The 23,590-nt window shown below is 53.8% G+C and overlaps 1 protein-coding gene across 1 annotated transcript in view; it reads right to left on the reverse strand.

Annotated features, from left to right (window-relative positions):
* The window catches only part of GALT (galactose-1-phosphate uridylyltransferase), a 79,205-nt gene extending 56,636 nt beyond the window's left edge, over nt 1-22,569 (reverse strand). The window contains exons 1-4 of the mRNA XM_088458610.1: nt 22,465-22,569; nt 21,965-22,134; nt 892-967; nt 666-714 (exon numbers count right to left, since the gene is read on the reverse strand). Of these exons, the coding sequence (XP_088314736.1) occupies nt 666-714; nt 892-967; nt 21,965-22,134; nt 22,465-22,498 (329 nt within the window). The 5' untranslated portion in view covers nt 22,499-22,569. The remainder of the gene's footprint in view (nt 1-665; nt 715-891; nt 968-21,964; nt 22,135-22,464) is intronic.
* Between the last annotated feature and the right edge of the window lie 1,021 nt (nt 22,570-23,590).

Raw genomic sequence — 23,590 nt, forward strand, 5'->3', positions numbered from 1 at the left:
AGAACGCTGAGCTACACCCTGACAGAACGCTGCTCTACACCCTGACAGAACGCTGCTCTACACCCTGACAGAACGCTGAGCTACACCCTGACAGAACGCTGAGCTACACCCTGACAGAACGCTGAGCTACACCCTGACAGAACGCTGAGCTACACCCTGACAGAGCGCTGAGCTACACCCTGACAGAGCGCTGAGCTACACCCTGACAGAGCGCTGAGCTACACCCTGACAGAGCGCTGAGCTACACCCTGACAGAGCGCTGCGCTACACCCTGACAGAGCGCTGCGCTACACCCTGACAGAGCGCTGCGCTACACCCTGACAGAGCGCTGCGCTACACCCTGACAGAGCGCTGCGCTACACCCTGACAGAGCGCTGCGCTACACCCTGACAGAACGCTGCGCTACACCCTGACAGAACGCTGCGCTACACCCTGACAGAACGCTGCGCTACACCCTGACAGAAGCTGCGCTACACCCTGACAGAACGCTGAGCTACACCCTGACAGAATGCTGTGCTACACCCTGACAGAACGCTGAGCTAGAGGTGTAGCTGTATATAACCGCATTCAGCATCGTCATCCTGACACTATAAGGCGCAATAGGTGAAGCTGCCGTCTGACACAACGCAGCACAAAGACATATAACTGCATAAAGGAACGATTACCAAACTCCTCGGGCCGATCTTGCTTGCAGCAGTGGGTGCTCACTGGGACCTGAGACAGAGACATAAGGAAGGGACAAAGGAAAAGTTAATAATAAAATCACCAGAGACTAGATTTGAAGTCCTGCTTCCTGTACTGACACCTAGATGACCCCTTCCCCTCCTCTACTATCTCCGATGACCCCTGTCCCTCCCCGGTAAGCTGCTGTCACGGTCTGTGGATCCTCACCTGGGTCTGGAGCATTGGGCTGCAGGGCAGGAAAGTCATTTTCAAAGGTAAATGTTCCCTCATAGTCTGGATTTACCTTCACCAGGAGAGAGAATGAAGAGGATAAATTCTACAGGCACCTGCCCAGAACCTAAACATGAACACACAATGGCAGCCTTCAGTCCTGGGGACCTCGTGCTGAGTGTTATGGTCATTATACCTGGACACACATGCAGTGATTTGGACGATTTGATAGCCAAAACCACCACAAACCACAGCATGCACAGATTAAAATGGCCGCCAACGCCAAACAATAGAAATCTGTGAGATACATTGGCACAGAGTACAGATATCACCAGATCATCCTCAGAGACCTGCAAGCCCTGGCCGGTATACAGACACCGCATGACCTGGCCGGTATACAGACACCGCGTGACCTGGCCTCATACAGGACGCTTCCAGCCAATCACAGTCTGTAACAATCAGAGCTCCAGAGGCGTCACGTGATCACCACAGTCTGCCCACTACAGTCCACACAGGACACATATTGGGGTAACATGCAGCCTCAGTACACCCCTGTCCCCGACCACCCCAATTACCCATAACTAAAAGGGATCCGTGGGCTGTAGGAGAGATAAAACATGACAAAAATATGAGATATGGTAAGAACTTACCCTTGTTATCTCTATTTCTACAAAGTCCATAGGGTTCCACAGGATACCTTGGGTATAGGTGATGACGTCAGTCTTCAGGCACCACAGAGTTAAAGTTTTCAGCCTCCCCGGATGCATCTGGGTCCCTCTCCTATACTCCGCCCCCGGGCCAAGGCATCTCAGTTACGTCACAAGCCATAGGCCGGAGGAGGAGAAGAAAGAGAGAGAAGAAAAAATCTGGACACTCACAAGAATCACATTCTCACCATAGGGAGACGGAAAAACCGGTCACCAGAATAAAGCCCATCTGCAGTACAGGTGAGAGTCCTGTGGAACCCTATGGACTTCGCAGAAATAGAGATAACAAGGGTAAGTTCTTACCATATCTCATATTTTCTACTTCAGGGTCCATAGGGTATCCACAGGATACCTTGGGGATGTCCCAAAGCAGTATCCTTTAAGGGTGGGGACACTCCTGTGCTGAGAGGAGAATCCGCCGCCCGAAGGAAACATCCTGAGAGGCAAAGGTGTCAAAAACAAGAGATATGGTAAGAACTTACCTTTGTTATCTCTGTTTCTACGAAGTCCATAGGGTCCACAGGGTTGACTTATAGCTGGAACAGGATCCATGGGCACCACACAGTTAAGCTTTTAGCTCCCAGGATGCACTTGGGTCCTCCTCTATACCCCGCCCCCGAGCCACAGGCACCTCAGTTGGTAAGCAGCCTAGGCCGGAGGAGAATATGGAACAGAGAGAAGGAAGACTGGAACACACAAGAAACCATACTCACAGCAATAGGAGACGGAAAACCGGTGACCAGCCACACAGCCCATTTGAAGCCAGGTGCGTCAGGGCGGGCGCCCTGTGGACCCTATGGACTTAGTAGAAACAGAGATAACAAAGGTAAGTTCTTACCATATCTCTTGTTTTCTACTTCAGGGTCCATAGGGGGTCCACAGGGTTGACCTTGGGGATGTCCCAAAGCAGTACAACTAAGGGCGGGGACGCTCCTGTGCTGAAAGGAGTACCCGGCGCCCAAAGGATGCATCCTGAGAGGCAAAGGTGTCAAACGCATAGAACCTCAAAAACGTTTGAATTGAAGACCAAGTGGCCGCCTTACACAGCTGAACAGCAGAAGCGCCACGTCTAGCAGCCCAAGAGGGACCCACAGAACGAGTGGAATGAGCCTTAACAGAGGCTGGCACAGGTAAGCCCTCCTGTGCATAAGCCTCACAAATAACGGAACGAAGCCAACGGGCTAACGTTTGTTTGTTGGCAGGCCAACCCCTCTTGTGAAAACCAAAGAGGATAAACAAGGAATCAGACTTCCTAACCGAAGCCGTCCGGTCTACATAAATTCTAAGCGCCCGGACCACATCTAAGGAAGTCTCACCAGCTGAAAGATCAGGGGACTGAAAAACTGGCACAACAAGTTCCTGATTAATATGGAACTTCGAGACCACTTTGGGCAAAAACTCAGGACGAGTGCGGAGCACCGCTCTGTCCTGGTGAAAAATCAGGAAAGGAGGGCGACAGGAAAGCGCCCCCAATTCAGACACCCTCCTGGCCGAAGCAATTGCCAGGAAAAAAACCGTCTTAAATGTCAGCCACTTGAGCTCCACCGCCTCAAGAGGCTCAAACGGAGGACCCTGCAGGACCCGTAGCACCACCGCCAAGTCCCAAGGAGCCACAGGAGGCACAAAGGGAGGCTGGATCCTAAGAACACCTTGGAAAAAGGTGTGAACGTCTGGTAGTATTGCAATCCGCCGTTGAAACCACACGGACAAGGCGGACACATGAACCTTCAGAGATGCAAGGCGTAAGCCGAGATCCAATCCTGACTGAAGAAATTCCAAGATCCTAGAAACTCGGAACACCTGAGGATCATAAAGTCTGGACTCACACCACTGAAAGTAAGTGTGCCACACTCTGTGATAAATCCGTGCTGAAGCAGGCTTGCGTGCCCTGAGCATCGTACCAATAACCGAACTGGAGAAGCCCCGAGACCTCAAGACGGCTGTCTCAAGAGCCACGCCGTCAAAGACAGCCGACCCAGATCCGGGTAAAGGCAGGGCCCCTGAGACAACAGGTCCCGACGTTGAGGAAGAAGGTACGGAGCGTCGATGGAGAGGCTCCTCAGATCGGAGTACCAAGGACGTCTGGGCCACGCCGGAGCTACCAGCACGAGCATGCCGCCGTCCTGCTTGAATTTCCGCAGAACCCGAGGAAGCAGGGATATCGGAGGAAACAGATACGCCAGGTGAAACGTCCATGTCACCGACAGCGCATCCACCAGACTTGCACCTGCGTCTCTTGTCCTTGACCCGTAAACGGGCAACTTGTGATTGTGACGGGAGGCCATCAAGTCCAGCTCCGGCAGTCCCCACCTGTCCACGAGTAGCTGAAACACCTCTGGGTGAAGCGACCATTCCCCGGGATGCACGTCGTGACGGCTGAGGAAGTCCGCCTTCCAATTGAGGACTCCGGGGATGAAGACTGCCGAGATCGCTGGAATGTGACCCTCCGCCCAAGACAGGATACGAGACACCTCCGACATCGCTGCCTGACTGCGAGTTCCGCCTTGGTGATTGATATACGCCACCGTGGTGGCGTTGTCGGACTGCACCTGTACCGCCCTTCCGTGAAGAGCGGGGCCGGACGACTGCAGGGCCTTGTATACTGCCCGCAGTTCCAGGATGTTGATGGGGAGAAGTGCTTCTTCCGCTGACCAACGACCCTGAAGCGACAAAGAGCCGGTCACTGCCCCCCAACCCCGGAGACTGGCATCCGTCGTGAGCAGGACCCAGTCCGGGATCCAAAATGGGCGCCCCTCGACCAGATGAGCTGTCTGAAGCCACCAAGCCAAAGATAGCCGAACGTCCGGAGACAACACCAGCAACTGAGAGCGGATCCGGTGAGGTAACCCGTTCCATTCTGATAGAATCAGCCCCTGCAGGGGCCGGGAATGGAACTGGGCAAATTCCACCATGTCGAATGTCGACACCATGGACCCCAGAACTCTCATAGCCGAATGGACCGACAGGCGGCAACGGCTCAGGCAAATGCGTATCCGCAGCTGTAGTGAGGCGACCTTCTCCGGAGTCAGGAAGATCCTTTGCTGACGCGAATCCAGCAGGGCTCCCAATTGAACCATCCGCTGTGATGGAATCAGAGAGGACTTTTTCCAATTTATCAACCACCCGTGCGCTTGCAGGCAAGCGATCGTCAGGTGGAGATGTTGAAGCAGTACCTTCGGGGAGCTCGCCAGCAACAGGAGGTCGTCCAGGTACGGCAACAGCCGTACATTCTGGTTCCGAAGATGTGCGGCCATGACCGCCATAATCTTCATGAACACCCTCGGTGCCGTGGAGAGACCAAAGGGTAGCACCTGGAACTGATAGTGGTGTTGAAGGATAGCGAACCTCAGATACCGCTGGTGTGAAGATGCTATCGGAACATGGAGGTAGGCGTCCTGGATGTCCAGGGACACCATGTAATCCCCCGGTTCCATCGCCAGAATGATGGAACGTAACGTTTCCATCCTGAACTTGGGAACTCTGAGGAATTTGTTCAGAGACTTCAAGTTGAGGATAGGGCGATGAGAACCATTGGGTTTCTGCACCAGAAACAGAGACGAATAATACCCCGTCCCTCGTTGTGATAGAGGAACGGGAACAATGACCCCTGCTTTCAGCAAGGACTCTATAGCCTCCTGAACCTGTAACGCCTTGGTCTTGTTCTGAGAAGGACTTGTGCAGAAAAACTGGTGGGGTGGTCTGTGCCGAAAAGACAGGGCGTACCCCTGGGAGACCACTTCTCGAACCCAGGCATCCGTGGTGGTATTGTGCCAGCACTGGGCAAATAGAAGAAGTCGGCCTCCCACTCTGAGGTCCCCCAGAGGGAGGCCCGTCCCATCAGGCCGCAGGTTTATCTTCCTGCTTGGAAGAAGGGCGCCGAGCACTCCAGGCTTGCTTCTTGGGTTTAGAGGCCGTCTTACTCGCAGACTGTCTCGGGAAGGACTGACCTTTCGCCTTACCCTGAACCCGAAAGGAACGAAAAGCCGAACTCCGAACCTTAGCAGGCAGTGCCACCGAAGGGAGGAAGGCCGACTTGGATTTAGCCAGGGTGTCCACTATTTTGTCCAAGTCCGGACCAAATAGTAATTCCCCATTGAAAGGTAAGGCCTCCAGACCTTTCTTTGAATCAGAGTCCGCTCTCCAGGACCGCAACCATAAGGATCGGCGGGCAGACACCGCTGCAGCCGATACCCGCGAGGTCAGCAGACTAGCATCTAAAGAAGCTTCTCCAATGTAAGAAGCGGCGTCCCTCATTTGTCCCAACAACGCCCGCTGGACATCCGGAGCATCGTCCGGGAAGGTATCTTCCAATGCATTGGCCCACCCCTCAATGGCCTTGGCCACCCAGGAAATGGCCATGGACGGTCGGGCCACCGCCCCGGAGAGGGAGTAAATAGACTTTAAGCAAGTCTCAACTTTCCTGTCCGTGGGATCCATCAGCGAGGATATCGACGGTAATGGTAAGGTGGCGCCCCGAGTTAAACGGGTGACATGGGAATCCACCGCCGGTGGAGTTTCCCATTTTTTACAATGTGCCTCAGGGAAGGGGTAATTAGAAGCCAACCGCTTCTGAGGAAGGAATCTCTTACTGGGCGCCTGCCAAGCTACCGCCATATGATCCGTCAACTGATCCGACAGGGGAAACACCGCAGAAGCCACCTTAGTTTTTTTGAAACTAGGAAACTTCAACCTAGGAACCGGTGCCTCATCCTCTATAAGAAGAATAGCTCGCACCGCCCTAACTAGTGCTCGCACATTAATGGACGACTTGGTATCCCTTTCCTGGACCGAGGCGTCCGAGTCAGTGTCATCAGGGACCTCCCCATCATCTGAGGAACCCTCTGAGTCCGATACCTGAGCAGCCCGTGTCATGAGTGGGCGTTTAGAAATCCTAGAAGGCATGTCAGTCTGCAACATTGACTGAAAAGCCGAGGAAGCGGCCGCCAAATTTTGCACGGAGTTGGAGAGCACATCCACCCATGGTGGAGGCGTCGCCATAGGGGCCTGAAAAGGTACCACAGGCTGCTGCGGCACAGGGGAAGCCTGTATATACATAGGCAACCCCGCATAGGGACCAACTGATTGAGACCCAGGAGGACTCCGCAATAACTGCGGGACACCCGGGGAATGGGGGATGGTCGGCTGGGGCACCGCCCTAGTAGGGAGAGCAGTCGGGACCGACAGACGGTCCGCAATAGACACCAGCACTTGAGAAAACATCGCCCACGGTGGTTCCTGCACCAGAGAAGGTCTGGATGGGCCAGGAGCCACCTGGCATCGACTACACAGGCCATCCTGTGACAAATCCTCCCTATCTACTCCTGCAGAACAGCGTCCGCAGGAGGCCAACACCGGAGCCACTGAGCGCTCAACCTCCTCGTCTGACATGACAGAATATATTATATATCTGGCACCAGGGTAGAAGTGAAACGTACTCACCGGTGTGCTGAACAACAGCCCACAATATGGCACTGAGTAGCACACTACTGTATGTGACGGACCTCACAAATACGTGATCTATATAAGTGAGGTCAGTAGAAACGCCCCTCCCCCACACACCTGCAGGGCTTGTAGGAGAAGTAAAGGGATAGGTATAAGCTGACAGTAAGTAGAAAATAAGCACAGACAGGCAGCACTAGCAAAAAGTCACATACCATGCAGGAAGATATACTCACTGCACCTTTCCACTACAATCAACCTGCCCAGATTCAGTGTCTGGGAGGGCTATAGTGCTGTGTACGCTGTCCTTAATCAGGGGAGAGGTACACAGGGGGACCGGTCCGCGTGCTCCCTGAGATCTGCGCTGCCACTGTGGGAAAATGGCCGCTGGAGACCTCAGAGGAGGAGTGGCCGAGGAATCTGCAGCTCAACGACGCCAGACTGCGTGCTGAAAGGCGCGCTGAGCTGAGGGGAGGAGCCGCTGACAGGGAAGGCTTCCTCCCCTGGCTGGCCATAACCCCAGGGATGCTGGCTTCCCGCTTGCCGGTTATCCCTGGTGGTCTAGTGGTCCCACGGGTTATGGGGGGGGGCCCGCCGCCACTGCCAGCAGCCTCCGGTCTGTCCCCAGGACCGGAGGCTAAAGGACTGCATTTAAGGCATTCCGCGCGCCGCCGCTAGCCAGCGACGCGCGGCTTACCTGCATCCCCGGCGACTCCGGCAGCAGTCCTGGGAGGTAGACAGAGTCCGGCTAGTACGGACTCTGTCCTCCCGCCGCGATCCCCAGATCAGTACTGGCGTCGCGGCGCCAGTCGGGGATCAGAGCGGCAGCGTGGGCGTCTGTACAGACAGCCCTTCGCTGCCGTCTGTAGTAAAAATAGATTAAAACTAAATAAAATTTAACTTAAAATAAAAAGCTTCTGGGGGCTGCTCCTGCAGCCCCCCTGCGCGGTGACCGACTCCGGCCGGGCACCAGCTTACACTGAGGTGCCTGTGGCTCGGGGGCGGGGTATAGAGGAGGACCCAAGTGCATCCTGGGAGCTAAAAGCTTAACTGTGTGGTGCCCATGGATCCTGTTCCAGCTATAACCCCCAAGGTCAACCCTGTGGACCCCCTATGGACCCTGAAGTAGAAAGCGTAATACCTCACAAAGGTATGGACAGAAGACTACGTAGCAGCCTTGCAGATCTGAACTGCAGAGGCACCACGTCTAGCTGCCCACGAAGGACCCACAGACCTAGTGGAATGAGCCCTCACCGAGGAGGGAACTGGAAGACCTTCATGAAGATAAGCTTCTGAAATTGCCATACGAATCAAGCCTGCCAAAGTCTACTTTGAAGCAGGCCAACCCTTTTTACGTAAGCCATAGAGGACAAACAAGGCGTCCGACTTCCTAAAAGAAGAAGTGCGGTCAACAAATTCTCAATGCCCGCACAACATCCCAAGTGGCGTCACCCACTGAAAGTCCAGGTGAATTGAAAGCCGGCACAACAATTTCCTCATTGATGTGAACACTGGATACCACTTTGGGAAGGAATCCCGAACGAGTGCGAAGCACCGCCCTATTCCTCTGAAAAATCAGCAAAGGGGGTCTACAAGAGAGAGCCCCTAAATCCGAAACCCTTCTGGCCGAGGCAATGGCCCGAAGGAATATGGTTTTAGCTGTAAGCCATTTGAAGTCCACTGAGCCCAGTGTTTCAAACGGCGGTCCCTGGAGAACTCTGAGGACCACAGCCAAAACCTAAGGCGCCACCGAACAAAAGGTGGCTGAATGCGAAGAACACCTTGCATAAAGGTGCGCACATCAGAGAGCGCATCAATCCTATGATGAAACCAGACTGACAGGGCAGACACCTGCACTTTCAGAGAAGCCAGGCGAAGCCCATGATCCAGTCCAGCCTGTAGGAAAGCCAACACCCTAGACAGGCGGAACTCCCTAGGGGAATACCCTCTAGGTCTACACCACTGGAAGAAAGTATGCCACACACGATAGTAGATTCTTGCCGAGGAAGGTTTACGAGCTCTTAGCATGGTTTGCACCACAGAGCCAGAAAACCCTCTGGACTTTAGCATGACCGTTTGAACAGCAACGCCGGCAAAGACAGCCGAGTCAGGTCCGGGTGAAGACAAAGACCCCGTGACAGCAGATCCGGTCGAAATGGTAACCTCAGAGGAACGTCTACTGACTCTGGGGTCGGAAAACCAGTGCCGTCTGGGCCACTCGGGAGCTATCAACAGTAGCGTACCTCCTTCTCGTTTGAATTTCCGTATTACCCGCTGAAGAAGGGAAAACGGAGGGAAAAGGTAGGCAAACTGGAACGTCCACTGGACGGACAGAGCATCCACCAGAGACGCCTTTTCGTCTCTTGTTCGAGACCCGTACACCGGCAACTTGTTGTTGTGTCGGGACGCCATGAGGTCTATCTCTGGAAGACCCCACTTGCCCACCAGAATCTGAAAGACATCCTGGTGCAAAGACCACTCTCCCGGATGCACGTCCTGCCTGCTGAGAAAATCCGCTTCCCAGTTGAGGACTCCCGGGATGAACACTGCTGATATTGCCGGGAGATTGCGCTCCGCCCAGACCAGAATGCGGGACACTTCTGCGAGTGCTGCCCGACTGCGGGTTCCTCCTTGTGTGTTTAAATAGGCCACTGTGGTGGCGATGTCCGACTGGACTGCACAGGGTGACCCTGGAGAGCCGGCTGCGCCAGTTGGAGAGCTCTGAACACCGCACGAGTTCCAAGATGTTTAGTGGAAGCTCCGCTTCTGCCCGAGTCCACCTGCCCTGAAACAAGTGTGGACCCGTGACAGCTCCCCAGCCCCGGAGACTGGCGTCCGTTGTTAACAGGACCCAGTTCGCCAGCCAGAACGGACGACCCTTGTTGAGGTGGGTCGTCTGCAACCACCAGGTTAGAGACAGGCGAACCTCCGGAGTGAGCACTATCGTCTGGGACCTGAGACACTGATGCAATCCATTCCACCTGGACAAGATCAATAGCTGCAGAGGTCTGGAGTGAAATTGGGCATACTCCACCATGTCGAATACCGACACCATTGAGCCCAATAACCTCATTGCCGAGTGAATCGACACTCGACGACACTGCAGACAACTGCGCACCCTCAACTGCAGAGCCAGGATCTTTTCCTCCGTCACAAAGATCCGCTGCTGCCTGGAGTCCAAGAAGGCCCCGAGGTGCAGGATCCTCTGAGACGCGGTGAGAGTGGACTTCTGCCAGTTTATCAACCAGCCGTGACGTTGCAGTACCGCAATCGTCAGATCCAGATGGTGTAAAAGAACCTCTGGAGACCCTGCTATCAATAGGAGGTCGTCCAGATAAGGCAACAGTCGGACTCCCTGCATCCGCAGGAGAGCCGCTATGACCACCACGACCTTGGCGAATACCCGTGGAGCAGTCGCCAGGCCAAAAGGCAGCTTCCGTGCAGATTGCAAATCTGAGGAACTGCTGATGGCGCAAAAAAAAAATAGGGACATGCAGGTAAGCGTCCTGGATGTCCAATGACACCATGTAGTCCCCAGGGTCCAGTGCCAGAATAATGGACCGCAGGGTCTCCATCCGAAACCAAGGCCCCTTCAATGACTTGTTGAGGGCCTTTTAGGTTGAGCATTGGACGGTAAGACCCATTGGGTTTCTGCACCAAAAATAGATTGGAATAGAAACCCTGGCCCCTCTGGGAAATTGGAACATGCACTATAACTCCAGCCTGGAGCATAGTGTGCAAAACCTTCCGTAGTTCCGAAGCTTTGCTCCGGTCTAGCGGAAGGCTTGTGGTGAAAAAAACGGAATGGAGGCCTGTGCCGAAAGGAGAGGGCATACCCGTGAGAGACCACCATCTGAACCCAAGTGTCTGTCGTAACTCTCGACCAGCACTGGGCGAACTGAAGCAGGCGGCACCCCCCTATGGGGTCCCCCAAAGGGAGGGCCGGACCGTCAGGCCATAGGTTTGTTATCTGACCTAGGGGCCGGACGTCTGGTACTCTAGGCCTGTTTCCTGGGCTTGGACGATTTCTTGGTCCCAGCCTGTCGTGGAAAGGACTGTGCTTTAGGCCTACCTTGGACCCTGTGAGGCCGTAAGGACGACATACCAGCACTTGAATGCATCGTAGCAGACGGGAGACATGCAGATTTTGCTGCTGCCAACGTAGCTACTATTTTGTCCAGATCTGGACCAAATAGGACCTCTCCATTGAAAGGCAGACCTTCTAATCCCTTTTTTGGAATCAGCGTCCGCCTTCCAAGAACGCAACCATAAGGTGCGACAAGCAGCCACAGCTGCAGAGGAAATCCTAGAGGTGAGCATACAAATATCTAAGGCTGCTTCATTGATGTAAGTGGCCGAGTCTTGGAGAATGCCCACCAACTCGGCCTGTTCAGCCGAACAGTCAGAGTCCAAAGACGCCTCCCAACTATCCGCCCAGCACTCCATAGCCCTGGCTACCCAACACACGGCCATAGCCGGTCTGGATGCTCCCCCTGCCAGGGAATAAACGGATTTGAGGCAGATCTCCACCCTGCGGTCTGTGACATCCTTCAAGGATGACAGCGAAGGCATAGGCAACGTGGGACTTCTGACTAGGCGTGTGACGTGAATCCACCTGCGGAGGGGATTCCCACTTAGAAAAATAATTGTCCGCAAACGGATAAGCCACGGCTAAGCACCTCTGGGGCTGATACCATTTTCCTGGATTTTTCCACGCCTTCTCTAAATGATCCACTTTGATCAGAAAGAGGGAACACCGTAGCCTCGCCCTTAATATCCTTAAAAAAGGCATATTTGGATTTGGCCATCGGAGGATCCTCATCCTCAATAACTAAAGCTGTGCGGACTGCCCGAATAAGACCAGGGATATACACCTTGGACTTAGAGTCCAGCTCTTTGGTACGGAAAGGTTCTTGGTCAGATAGATCCAGAATCTCCCCATAATCAGACGTCACGTCGTCATCCTCATAAGGAGCAGACAGAGACGCCACCGGCCACTTATGAGGCCGCAACACAGACTCGCCTTGTAAAACATCGGACAAATGCTGAACCGATGTATGCAGGGTATTAACCCACGCAGACACCTGAGGAACCTGGTGAGGGGAATTGGGGAGACTGTAGGGTACCATCAGTTGTCTCGGGAAACCCTGCATGGGTGATGACACCACTGACTGCTGGGACAGACCCGTCTGGGTAAACACAGGTGGCGGAGCTAGCTGGCCCACAAGGGTTGTAAGCGCCTTAGCGAAACAAGCCCAGGGAGGTTCCTGTACCGGAGCCGTGACCATAATTGGCCGTGACAGTGCCAGGCACTGGCGACATAGCCCCTCCGCGTTACCCTCCCCCTCCGCTATCGGTACATTACATTTAGTACACATGAGCTGGAGAGGAAAATCAGTCTCAGACATGATGGTAAGTATGTGACACTCACACCTATACGTATTGGTATAGTGTGAATAACACCCTGCACACCGCGCACCGCAAGGGCTTTGAGCAGAGCAAGATCAGGGACAGTAATAAAGCTGACAGTAGAAAGTGAAAGTACAGACAGCAGGCTAGTAGTTCAGTCACATACAATGCAGAAGAAACAAATCCCTGCACTATTAGCGCTGATTCTCAACTACTCAGACCCTCAGGCTGGTAGGACTCAGCGCTGCATACACGGACCTGTGACAAACAGAGGAGAGGTATGCTGGGGGACCCAGACCGCAATGCCACCGCTCACAGGCTTCCAGCAGCGTTCACCATGCTTTAAAGATGGCCACCGAGGAGCAGAAGATGAACGAGGCCGGCCTGGGGAGGACAGCTGACACACTGTGGCCAATCAGACAGAGCAGAGAGGCTGTGTGCAGCAGGGGAGGCGCCGGCTGTGAGACAGGGAAAGCGCGCTCCCCTGGCATGCATTTAACCCCTGGGACACCGCAGCGCATGCCGCTCAGCAGCGACCCGCTGTCCCAGGGGGTTGTGGAAGCGCAGGTTGGTCGCCTGGCTCCACGCTGCAGCCAGACCCCAGGGAGCCCCCTGCCTGGGGACTAAGGACCATGTGACCAGCGGGGACCCACCGCGGGACCCCGCTGCTTACCTGCATCCCCTTTGATCCGGCCATGGTCCAAAACATCTGGGGGCACCGTCAGCCGTGACCCCAGATGTCTACCAGCATATCCGGATCAGTACCGGCGTTCTGGTACCGGCGGGGTGTAGGGGAGACAGCATGGACGTCAGTACTGACTGTCCATGCTGTACTCCCAGATGTGCAGCCAGCGCTGCCTTTAAAATCAACTTCAGGGGCTCTTCATAGCCCCCCTCTGCACAGTGCCTCCGACTCCGGCCAGGCACCGACGAAACTGAGATGCCTTGGCCCGGGGGCGGGGTATAGGAGAGGGACCCAGATGCATCCTGGGAGGCTGAAAACTTTAACTCTGTGGTGCCTGAAGACTGACGTCATCACCTATACCCCAAGGTATCCTGTGGATACCCTATGGACCCTGAAGTAGAAAAAGAAGAATACGACGTACAATGCACACACAGCACAATATACACAATACATAAACACAGCAAAACTCATGACCCAGCGGGTTTCTTACACATTAATATATGTTACACATTAGACACCCGTTGTGGTATACATTACACACAGTACGATAGATATGTTACACATTAGACACGTTGCGGTATACATTACACACAGTACGATAGATATGTTACACATTAGACACGTTGTGGTACACATTACACACAGTACGATAGATATGTTACACATTAGACACACGTTGCGGTATACATTACACACAGTACGATAGATATGTTACACATTAGACACACGTTGCGGTATACATTACACACAGTACGATAGATATGTTACACATTAGACACACGTTGCGGTATACAATACACACAGTACGATAGATATGTTACACATTAGACACACGTTGCGGTACGGTATACATTACACACAGTACGATAGATATGTTACACATTAGACACACGTTGCGGTATACATTACACACAGTACGATAGATATGTTACACATTAGACACACGTTGCGGTATACATTACACACAGTACTATAGATATGTTACACATTAGACACACGTTGCGGTATACAATACACACAGTACGATAGATATGTTACACATTAGACACACGTTGCGGTACACAATACACACAGTACGATAGATATGTTACACATTAGACACGTTGTGGTACACATTACACACAGTACGATAGATATGTCACACATTAGACACACGTTGCGGTATACAATACACACAGTACGATAGATATGTCACACATTAGACACACGTTGCGGTATACAATACACACAGTACGATAGATATGTGACACATTAGACACACGTTGCGGTATACATTACACACAGTACGATTGATATGTTACACATTAGACTAACGTTGTGGTATACAGTACACAGTACGATAGGTATGTTACACATTAGACACACGTTGCGGTATACAATACACACAGTACGATAGATATGTTACACATTAGACACACGTTGTGGTATACAGTACACACAGTACGATAGATATGTTACACATTAGACACACGTTGTGGTATACAGTACACACAGTACGATAGATATGTTACACATTAGACACACGTTGCGGTATACAGTACACACAGTACGATAGATATATTACACATTAGACACACGTTGCGGTATACAGTACACACAGTACGATAGATATATTACACATTAGACACACGTTGCGGTATACAGTACACACAGTACGATAGATATATTACACATTAGACACACGTTGCGGTATACAGTACACACAGTACGATAGATATGTTACACATTAGACACACGTTGCGGTATACATTACACACAGTACGATAGATATGTTACACATTAGACACACGTTGCGGTATACATTACACACAGTACGATAGATATGTGACACATTAGACACACGTTGCGGTATACATTACACACAGTACAATAGATATGTTACACGATAATCAGGAATCTGCGATCGGCGATGCATATAAACGCCAATAAAACAAACTCCGTGCCTCCAAATAGCCACATCCCAGTCACTGCCCAGCACATTTCCGATAGTGCCCCTATGTGTCTACACCGTGTGACGCATGCGCCGCCACATAAATCGCTCAGCTCTGTGACCCTGGCCAGGGGCGTAACTAGGTATTTAAAAGCCCCATAGCAACAGTTAGTAAGGGAAGCTGTGCACCACCCAATTGTGAAAAAATGATATAACACATCATGTAACTATAACAAGGAAGATGGGGCCCCCCCTAAGCTCTTTGCCCCATAGCAGCTGCACCCGTAGCACCTATGGTAGTTACACCCATGACCCTGGCACAGCGTGTGACTGAGGCTCAGTACTATATGTTACACATGGCACACACAGCACAGTACCTGTACACCAGCTCTCCGGGCTCCCGGGCACAGCGTGTGACTGAGGCTCAGTACCATACGTTAAACATGGCACACACAGCACAGTACCTGTATACCAGCTCTCCAGGCTCCCGGGCACAGCGTGTGACTGAGGCTCAGTACCATATGTTACACATGGCACACACAGCACAGTACCTGTACACCAGCTCTCCGGGCTCCCGGGCACAGCGTGTGACTGAGGCTCAGTACCATACATTATACATGGCACACACAGCACAGTACCTGTACACCAGCTCTCCGGGCTCCGGGCACAGCGTGTGACTGAGGCTCAGTACCATATGTTACACATGGCACACACAGCACAGCACCTGTACACCAGCTCTCCGGGCTCCCGGGCACAGCGTGTGACTGAGGCTCAGTACCATATGTTACACATGGCACACACAGCACAGTACCTGTACACCAGCTCTCCGGGCTCCCGGGCACAGCGTGTGACTGAGGCTCAGTACCATATGTTACACATGGCACACACAGCACAGTACCTGTATACCAGCTCTCCGGGCTCCCGGGCACAGCGTGTGACTGAGGCTCAGTACCATACGTTAAACATGGCACACACAGCACAGTACCTGTACACCAGCTCTCCGGACACCCGGGCACAGCGTGTGACTGAGGCTCAGTACCATATGTTACACATGGCACACACAGCACAGTACCTGTACACCAGCTCTCGGGGCTCCCGGGCACAGCGTGTGACTGAGGCTCAGTACCATATGTTACACATGGCACACACAGCACAGTACCTGTACACCAGCTCTCCGGGCTCCCGGGCACAGCGTGTGACTGAGGCTCAGTACCATATGTTACACATGGCACACACAGCACAGCACCTGTACACCAGCTCTCCGGGCTCCCGGGCACAGCGTATGACTGAGGCTCAGTATCATACGTTACACATGGCACACACAGCACAGTACCCGAACACCAGCTCTCCGGGCTCCCGGGCACAGCGTGTGACTGAGGCTCAGTACCATATGTTACACATGGCACACACAGCACAGCACCTGTACACCAGCTCTCCGGGCTCCCGGGCACAGCGTGTGACTGAGGCTCAGTACCATACGTTAAACATGGCACACACAGCACAGTACCTGTATACCAGCTCTCCAGGCTCCCGGGCACAGCGTGTGACTGAGGCTCAGTACCATATGTTACACATGGCACACACAGCACAGTACCTGTACACCAGCTCTCCGGGCTCCCGGGCACAGCGTGTGACTGAGGCTCAGTACCATACATTATACATGGCACACACAGCACAGTACCTGTACACCAGCTCTCCGGGCTCCGGGCACAGCGTGTGACTGAGGCTCAGTACCATATGTTACACATGGCACACACAGCACAGCACCTGTACACCAGCTCTCCGGGCTCCCGGGCACAGCGTGTGACTGAGGCTCAGTACCATATGTTACACATGGCACACACAGCACAGTACCTGTATACCAGCTCTCCGGGCTCCCGGGCACAGCGTGTGACTGAGGCTCAGTACCATACGTTAAACATGGCACACACAGCACAGTACCTGTACACCAGCTCTCCGGACACCCGGGCACAGCGTGTGACTGAGGCTCAGTACCATATGTTACACATGGCACACACAGCACAGTACCTGTACACCAGCTCTCGGGGCTCCCGGGCACAGCGTGTGACTGAGGCTCAGTACCATATGTTACACATGGCACACACAGCACAGTACCTGTACACCAGCTCTCCGGGCTCCCGGGCACAGCGTGTGACTGAGGCTCAGTACCATATGTTACACATGGCACACACAGCACAGCACCTGTACACCAGCTCTCCGGGCTCCCGGGCACAGCGTGTGACTGAGGCTCAGTACCATATGTTACACATGGCACACACAGCACAGTACCTGTACACTAGCTCTCCGGGCTCCCGGGCACAGCGTGTGACTGAGGCTCAGTATCATACGTTACACATGGCACACACAGCACAGTACCCGAACACCAGCTCTCCGGGCTCCCGGGCACAGCGTGTGACTGAGGCTCAGTACCATATGTTACACATGGCACACACAGCACAGTACCTGTACACCAGCTCTCCGGGCTCCCGGGCACAGCGTGTGACTGAGGCTCAGTAGCATATGTTACACATGGCACACACAGCACAGTACCTGTACACTAGCTCTCCGGGCTCCCGGGCACAGCGTGTGACTGAGGCTCAGTACCATATGTTACACGTGGCACATGCAGCACAGTACCTGTACACCAGCTCTCCGGGCTCCCGGGCACAGCGTGTGACTGAGGCTCACTACCATACGTTACACATGGCACACACAGCACAGTACCTGTATACCAGCTCTCCGGGCTCCCGGGCACAGCGTGTGACTGAGGCTCAGTACCATACGTTACACATGGCACACACAGCACAGTACCTATATACCAGCTCTCCAGGCTCCCGGGCACAGCGTGTGACTGAGGCTCAGTACCATATGTTACACATGGCACACACAGCACATTACCTGTACACCAGCTCTCCGGGCTCCCGGGCACAGCGTGTGACAGAGGCTCAGTACCATATGTTACACATGGCACACACAGCACAGTACCTGTACACCAGCTCTCCGGGCTCCCGGGCACAGCGTGTGACTGAGGCTCAGTACCATATGTTACACATGGCACACACAGCACAGTACCCGTACACCAGCTCTCCGGGCTCCCGGGCACAGCGTGTGACTGAGGCTCAGTACCATATGTTACACATGGCACACACAGCACAGTACCTGTACACCAGCTCTCCGGGCTCCCGGGCACAGCGTGTGACTGAGGCTCAGTACCATATGTTACACATGGCACACACAGCACAGAACCTGTACACCAGCTCTCCGGGCTCCCGGGCACAGCGTGTGACTGAGGCTCAGTACCATACGTTACACATGGCACACACAGCACAGTACCTGTACACCAGCTCTCCGGGCTCCCGGGCACAGCGTGTGACTGAGGCTCAGTACCATACGTTACACATGGCACTCACAGCACAGTACCTGTACACCAGCTCTCCGGCCTCCCGGGCACAGCGTGTGACTGAGGCTCAGTACCATACGTTACACATGGCACACACAGCACAGTACCTGTACACCAGCTCTCCGGGCTCCCGGGCACAGCGTGTGACTGAGGCTCAGTACCATATGTTACACATGGCACACACAGCACAGTACCCGTACACCAGCTCTCCGGGCTCCCGGGCACAGCGTGTGACTGAGGCTCAGTACCATATGTTACACATGGCACACACAGCACAGTACCTGTACACCAGCTCTCCGGGCTCCCGGGCACAGCGTGTGACAGAGGCTCAGTACCATATGTTACACATGGCACACACAGCACAGAACCTGTACACCAGCTCTCCGGGCTCCCAGGCACAGCGTGTGACTGAGGCTCAGTACCATATGTTACACATGGCACACACAGCACAGTACCTGTACACCAGCTCTCCGGGCTCCCGGGCACAGCGTGTGACTGAGGCTCAGTACCATATGTTACACATGGCACACACAGCACAGAACCTGTACACCAGCTCTCCGGGCTCCCGGGCACAGCGTGTGACTGAGGCTCAGTACCATACGTTACACATGGCACACACAGCACAGTACCCGTACACCAGCTCTCCGTGCTCCCGGGCACAGCGTGTGACTGAGGCTCACTACCATACGTTACACATGGCACACACAGCACAGTACCTGTATACCAGCTCTCCGGGCTCCCGGGCACAGCGTGTGACTGAGGCTCAGTACCATACGTTACACATGGCACACACAGCACAGTACCTATATACCAGCTCTCCAGGCTCCCGGGCACAGCGTGTGACTGAGGCTCAGTACCATATGTTACACATGGCACACACAGCACATTACCTGTACACCAGCTCTCCGGGCTCCCGGGCACAGCGTGTGACAGAGGCTCAGTACCATATGTTACACATGGCACACACAGCACAGTACCTGTACACCAGCTCTCCGGGCTCCCGGGCACAGCGTGTGACTGAGGCTCAGTACCATATGTTACACATGGCACACACAGCACAGTACCCGTACACCAGCTCTCCGGGCTCCCGGGCACAGCGTGTGACTGAGGCTCAGTACCATATGTTACACATGGCACACACAGCACAGTACCTGTACACCAGCTCTCCGGGCTCCCGGGCACAGCGTGTGACTGAGGCTCAGTACCATATGTTACACATGGCACACACAGCACAGAACCTGTACACCAGCTCTCCGGGCTCCCGGGCACAGCGTGTGACTGAGGCTCAGTACCATACGTTAAACATGGCACACACAGCACAGTACCTGTACACCAGCTCTCCGGGCTCCCGGGCACAGCGTGTGACTGAGGCTCATTACCATATGTTACACATGGCACACACAGCACAGAACCTGTACACCAGCTCTCCGGGCTCCCGGGCACAGCGTGTGACTGAGGCTCAGTACCATACGTTACACATGGCACACACAGCACAGTACCTGTACACCAGCTCTCCGGGCTCCCGGGCACAGCGTGTGACTGAGGCTCAGTACCATACGTTACACATGGCACTCACAGCACAGTACCTGTACACCAGCTCTCCGGCCTCCCGGGCACAGCGTGTGACTGAGGCTCAGTACCATATGTTACACATGGCACACACAGCACAGTACCTGTACACCAGCTCTCCGGGCTCCCGGGCACAGCGTGTGACTGAGGCTCAGTACCATATGTTACACATGGCACACACAGCACAGTACCCGTACACCAGCTCTCCGGGCTCCCGGGCACAGCGTGTGACTGAGGCTCAGTACCATATGTTACACATGGCACACACAGCACAGTACCTGTACACCAGCTCTCCGGGCTCCCGGGCACAGCGTGTGACTGAGGCTCAGTACCATATGTTACACATGGCACACACAGCACAGTACCTGTACACCAGCTCTCCGGGCTCCCGGGCACAGCGTGTGACTGAGGCTCAGTACCATATGTTACACATGGCACACACAGCACAGTACCCGTACACCAGCTTTCCGGGCTCCCGGGCACAGCGTGTGACTGAGGCTCAGTACCATATGTTACACATGGCACACACAGCACAGTACCTGTACACCAGCTCTCCGGGCTCCCGGGCACAGCGTGTGACAGAGGCTCAGTACCATATGTTACACATGGCACACACAGCACAGAACCTGTACACCAGCTCTCCGGGCTCCCGGGCACAGCGTGTGACTGAGGCTCAGTACCATATGTTACACATGGCACACACAGCACAGTACCCGTACACCAGCTCTCCGGGCTCCCGGGCACAGCGTGTGACTGAGGCTCAGTACCATATGTTACACATGGCACACACAGCACAGTACCTGTACACCAGCTCTCCGGGCTCCCGGGCACAGCGTGTGACTGAGGCTCAGTACCATATGTTACACATGGCACACACAGCACAGAACCTGTACACCAGCTCTCCGGGCTCCCGGGCACAGCGTGTGACTGAGGCTCAGTACCATACGTTAAACATGGCACACACAGCACAGTACCTGTACACCAGCTCTCCGGGCTCCCGGACACAGCGTGTGACTGAGGCTCAGTACCATATGTTACACATGGCACACACAGCACAGAACCTGTACACCAGCTCTCCGGGCTCCCGGGCACAGCGTGTGACTGAGGCTCAGTACCATACGTTACACATGGCACACACAGCACAGTACCTGTACACCAGCTCTCCGGGCTCCCGGGCACAGCGTGTGACTGAGGCTCAGTACCATACGTTACACATGGCACTCACAGCACAGTACCTGTACACCAGCTCTCCGGCCTCCCGGGCACAGCGTGTGACTGAGGCTCAGTACCATACGTTACACATGGCACACACAGCACAGTACCTGTACACCAGCTCTCCGGGCTCCCGGGCACAGCGTGTGACTGAGGCTCAGTACCATATGTTACACATGGCACACACAGCACAGTACCCGTACACCAGCTCTCCGGGCTCCCGGGCACAGCGTGTGACTGAGGCTCAGTACCATATGTTACACATGGCACACACAGCACAGTACCTGTACACCAGCTCTCCGGGCTCCCGGGCACAGCGTGTGACAGAGGCTCAGTACCATATGTTACACATGGCACACACAGCACAGAACCTGTACACCAGCTCTCCGGGCTCCCAGGCACAGCGTGTGACTGAGGCTCAGTACCATATGTTACACATGGCACACACAGCACAGTACCTGTACACCAGCTCTCCGGGCTCCCGGGCACAGCGTGTGACTGAGGCTCAGTACCATATGTTACACATGGCACACACAGCACAGAACCTGTACACCAGCTCTCCGGGCTCCCGGGCACAGCGTGTGACTGAGGCTCAGTACCATATGTTACACATGGCACACACAGTACAGTACCTGTACACCAGCTCTCCGGGCTCCCGGGCACAGCGTGTGACTGAGGCTCAGTACCATATGTTACACGTGGCACATGCAGCACAGTACCTGTACACCAGCTCTCCGGGCTCCCGGGCACAGCGGGTTCTTCTCATCGTGTCTGGGTATATTCTCCTCCGGTGGTTTCTCCAGCTGCCCTTGCCAGGGACGCCTCATGCGGTGGGCAGACACCAGGACCCAGTCATCGTGTAGGGGGTTATACCGGATGTGCTGGTGCTCTGCAACAGGGAGACGCTTATCAGCTGTAATTCCAGCAGCAATGGTTTAGTGATCACATAGAGACACATTATTAATGTACTGATACTGTGTGACCAAATCTGATCTCTGTGCATCACTATCTGCCTGTCCAGAGCCACAACAAGTCCAATCAATACAGTACAGAAGAATAGGCAATGTCAGCATGAGAGTGAGTGGATGTATTACACACTATACACGCATACATGCATGAAATACAAGGGTGTGTGTGTATATATATATATATATATATATATATTATAAATAATAATAATATTACTAATAATATATTCTATATGGAGGGGGCACCATACCACTAGGCAGACAGGCAGTCACAGGCTCCTCCATGTCTTTCCTCAGAATAAGGAAGTGGTTCCTGCGTTCCACGCCTCGTCCTCAGCCCCATAGCCTGACACTGAGTACGGGAGGGAGTCATGTGACTGCCCATAGCCTGACACTGAGTACGGGAGGGAGTCATGTGACTGCCCATAGCCTGACACTGAGTACGGGAGGGAGTCATGTGACTGCCCATAGCCTGACACTGAGTACGGGAGGGAGTCATGTGACTGCAGTGCTGTCATGTGGTCATAAACACACTACACAGGCAAGCTGTGATGTAACACGACAACTCCCAGCAATGAGCATGCTCTATATAGCATTATATACTGAATTACATCCAGGATAAGGTCAGGATTACAGAAGCTGTGCTGTGCAGCTGTCGGTGACATATACTGAGAATGACAGCCGGTATACAGGGTTACAGAAGCGGTGCTGTGCAGCTGTCGGTGACATATACTGAGAATGACAGCCGGTATACAGGGTTACAGAAGCGGTGCTGTGCAGCTGTCGGTGACATATACTGAGAATGACAGCCGGTATACAGGGTTACAGAAGCGGTGCTGTGCAGCTGTCAGTGACATATACTGAGAATGACAGCCGGTATACAGGGTTACAGAAGCGGTGCTGTGCAGCTGTCGGTGACATATACTGAGAATGACAGCCGGTATACAGGGTTACAGAAGCGGTGCTGTGCAGCTGTCAGTGACATATACTGAGAATGACAGCCGGTATACAGGGTTACAGAAGCGGTGCTGTGCAGCTGTCAGTGACATATACTGAGAATGACAGCCGGTATACAGGGTTACAGAAGCGGTGCTGTTCAGCTGTCGGTGACATATACTGAGAATGACAGCCGGTATACAGGGTTACAGAAGCGGTGCTGCGCGGCTGTCAGTGACATATACTGAGAATGACAGCCGGTATACAGGGTAGAAGCGATGCTGTGCAGCTGTCAGGTGACATATACTGAGAATGACAGCCGGTATACAGGGTTACAGAAGCGATGCTGTGCAGCTGTCAGTGACATATACTGAGAATGACAGCCGGTATACAGGGTTACAGAAGCGGATGCTGTGCAGCTGTCAGGTGACATATACTGAG

The sequence above is a fragment of the Taudactylus pleione genome, unplaced genomic scaffold (genome assembly GCF_031769625.1).
Source record: "Taudactylus pleione unplaced genomic scaffold, aTauple2 ptg000843l, whole genome shotgun sequence".
Classification (NCBI taxonomy): Eukaryota; Metazoa; Chordata; class Amphibia; order Anura; family Myobatrachidae; genus Taudactylus; species Taudactylus pleione.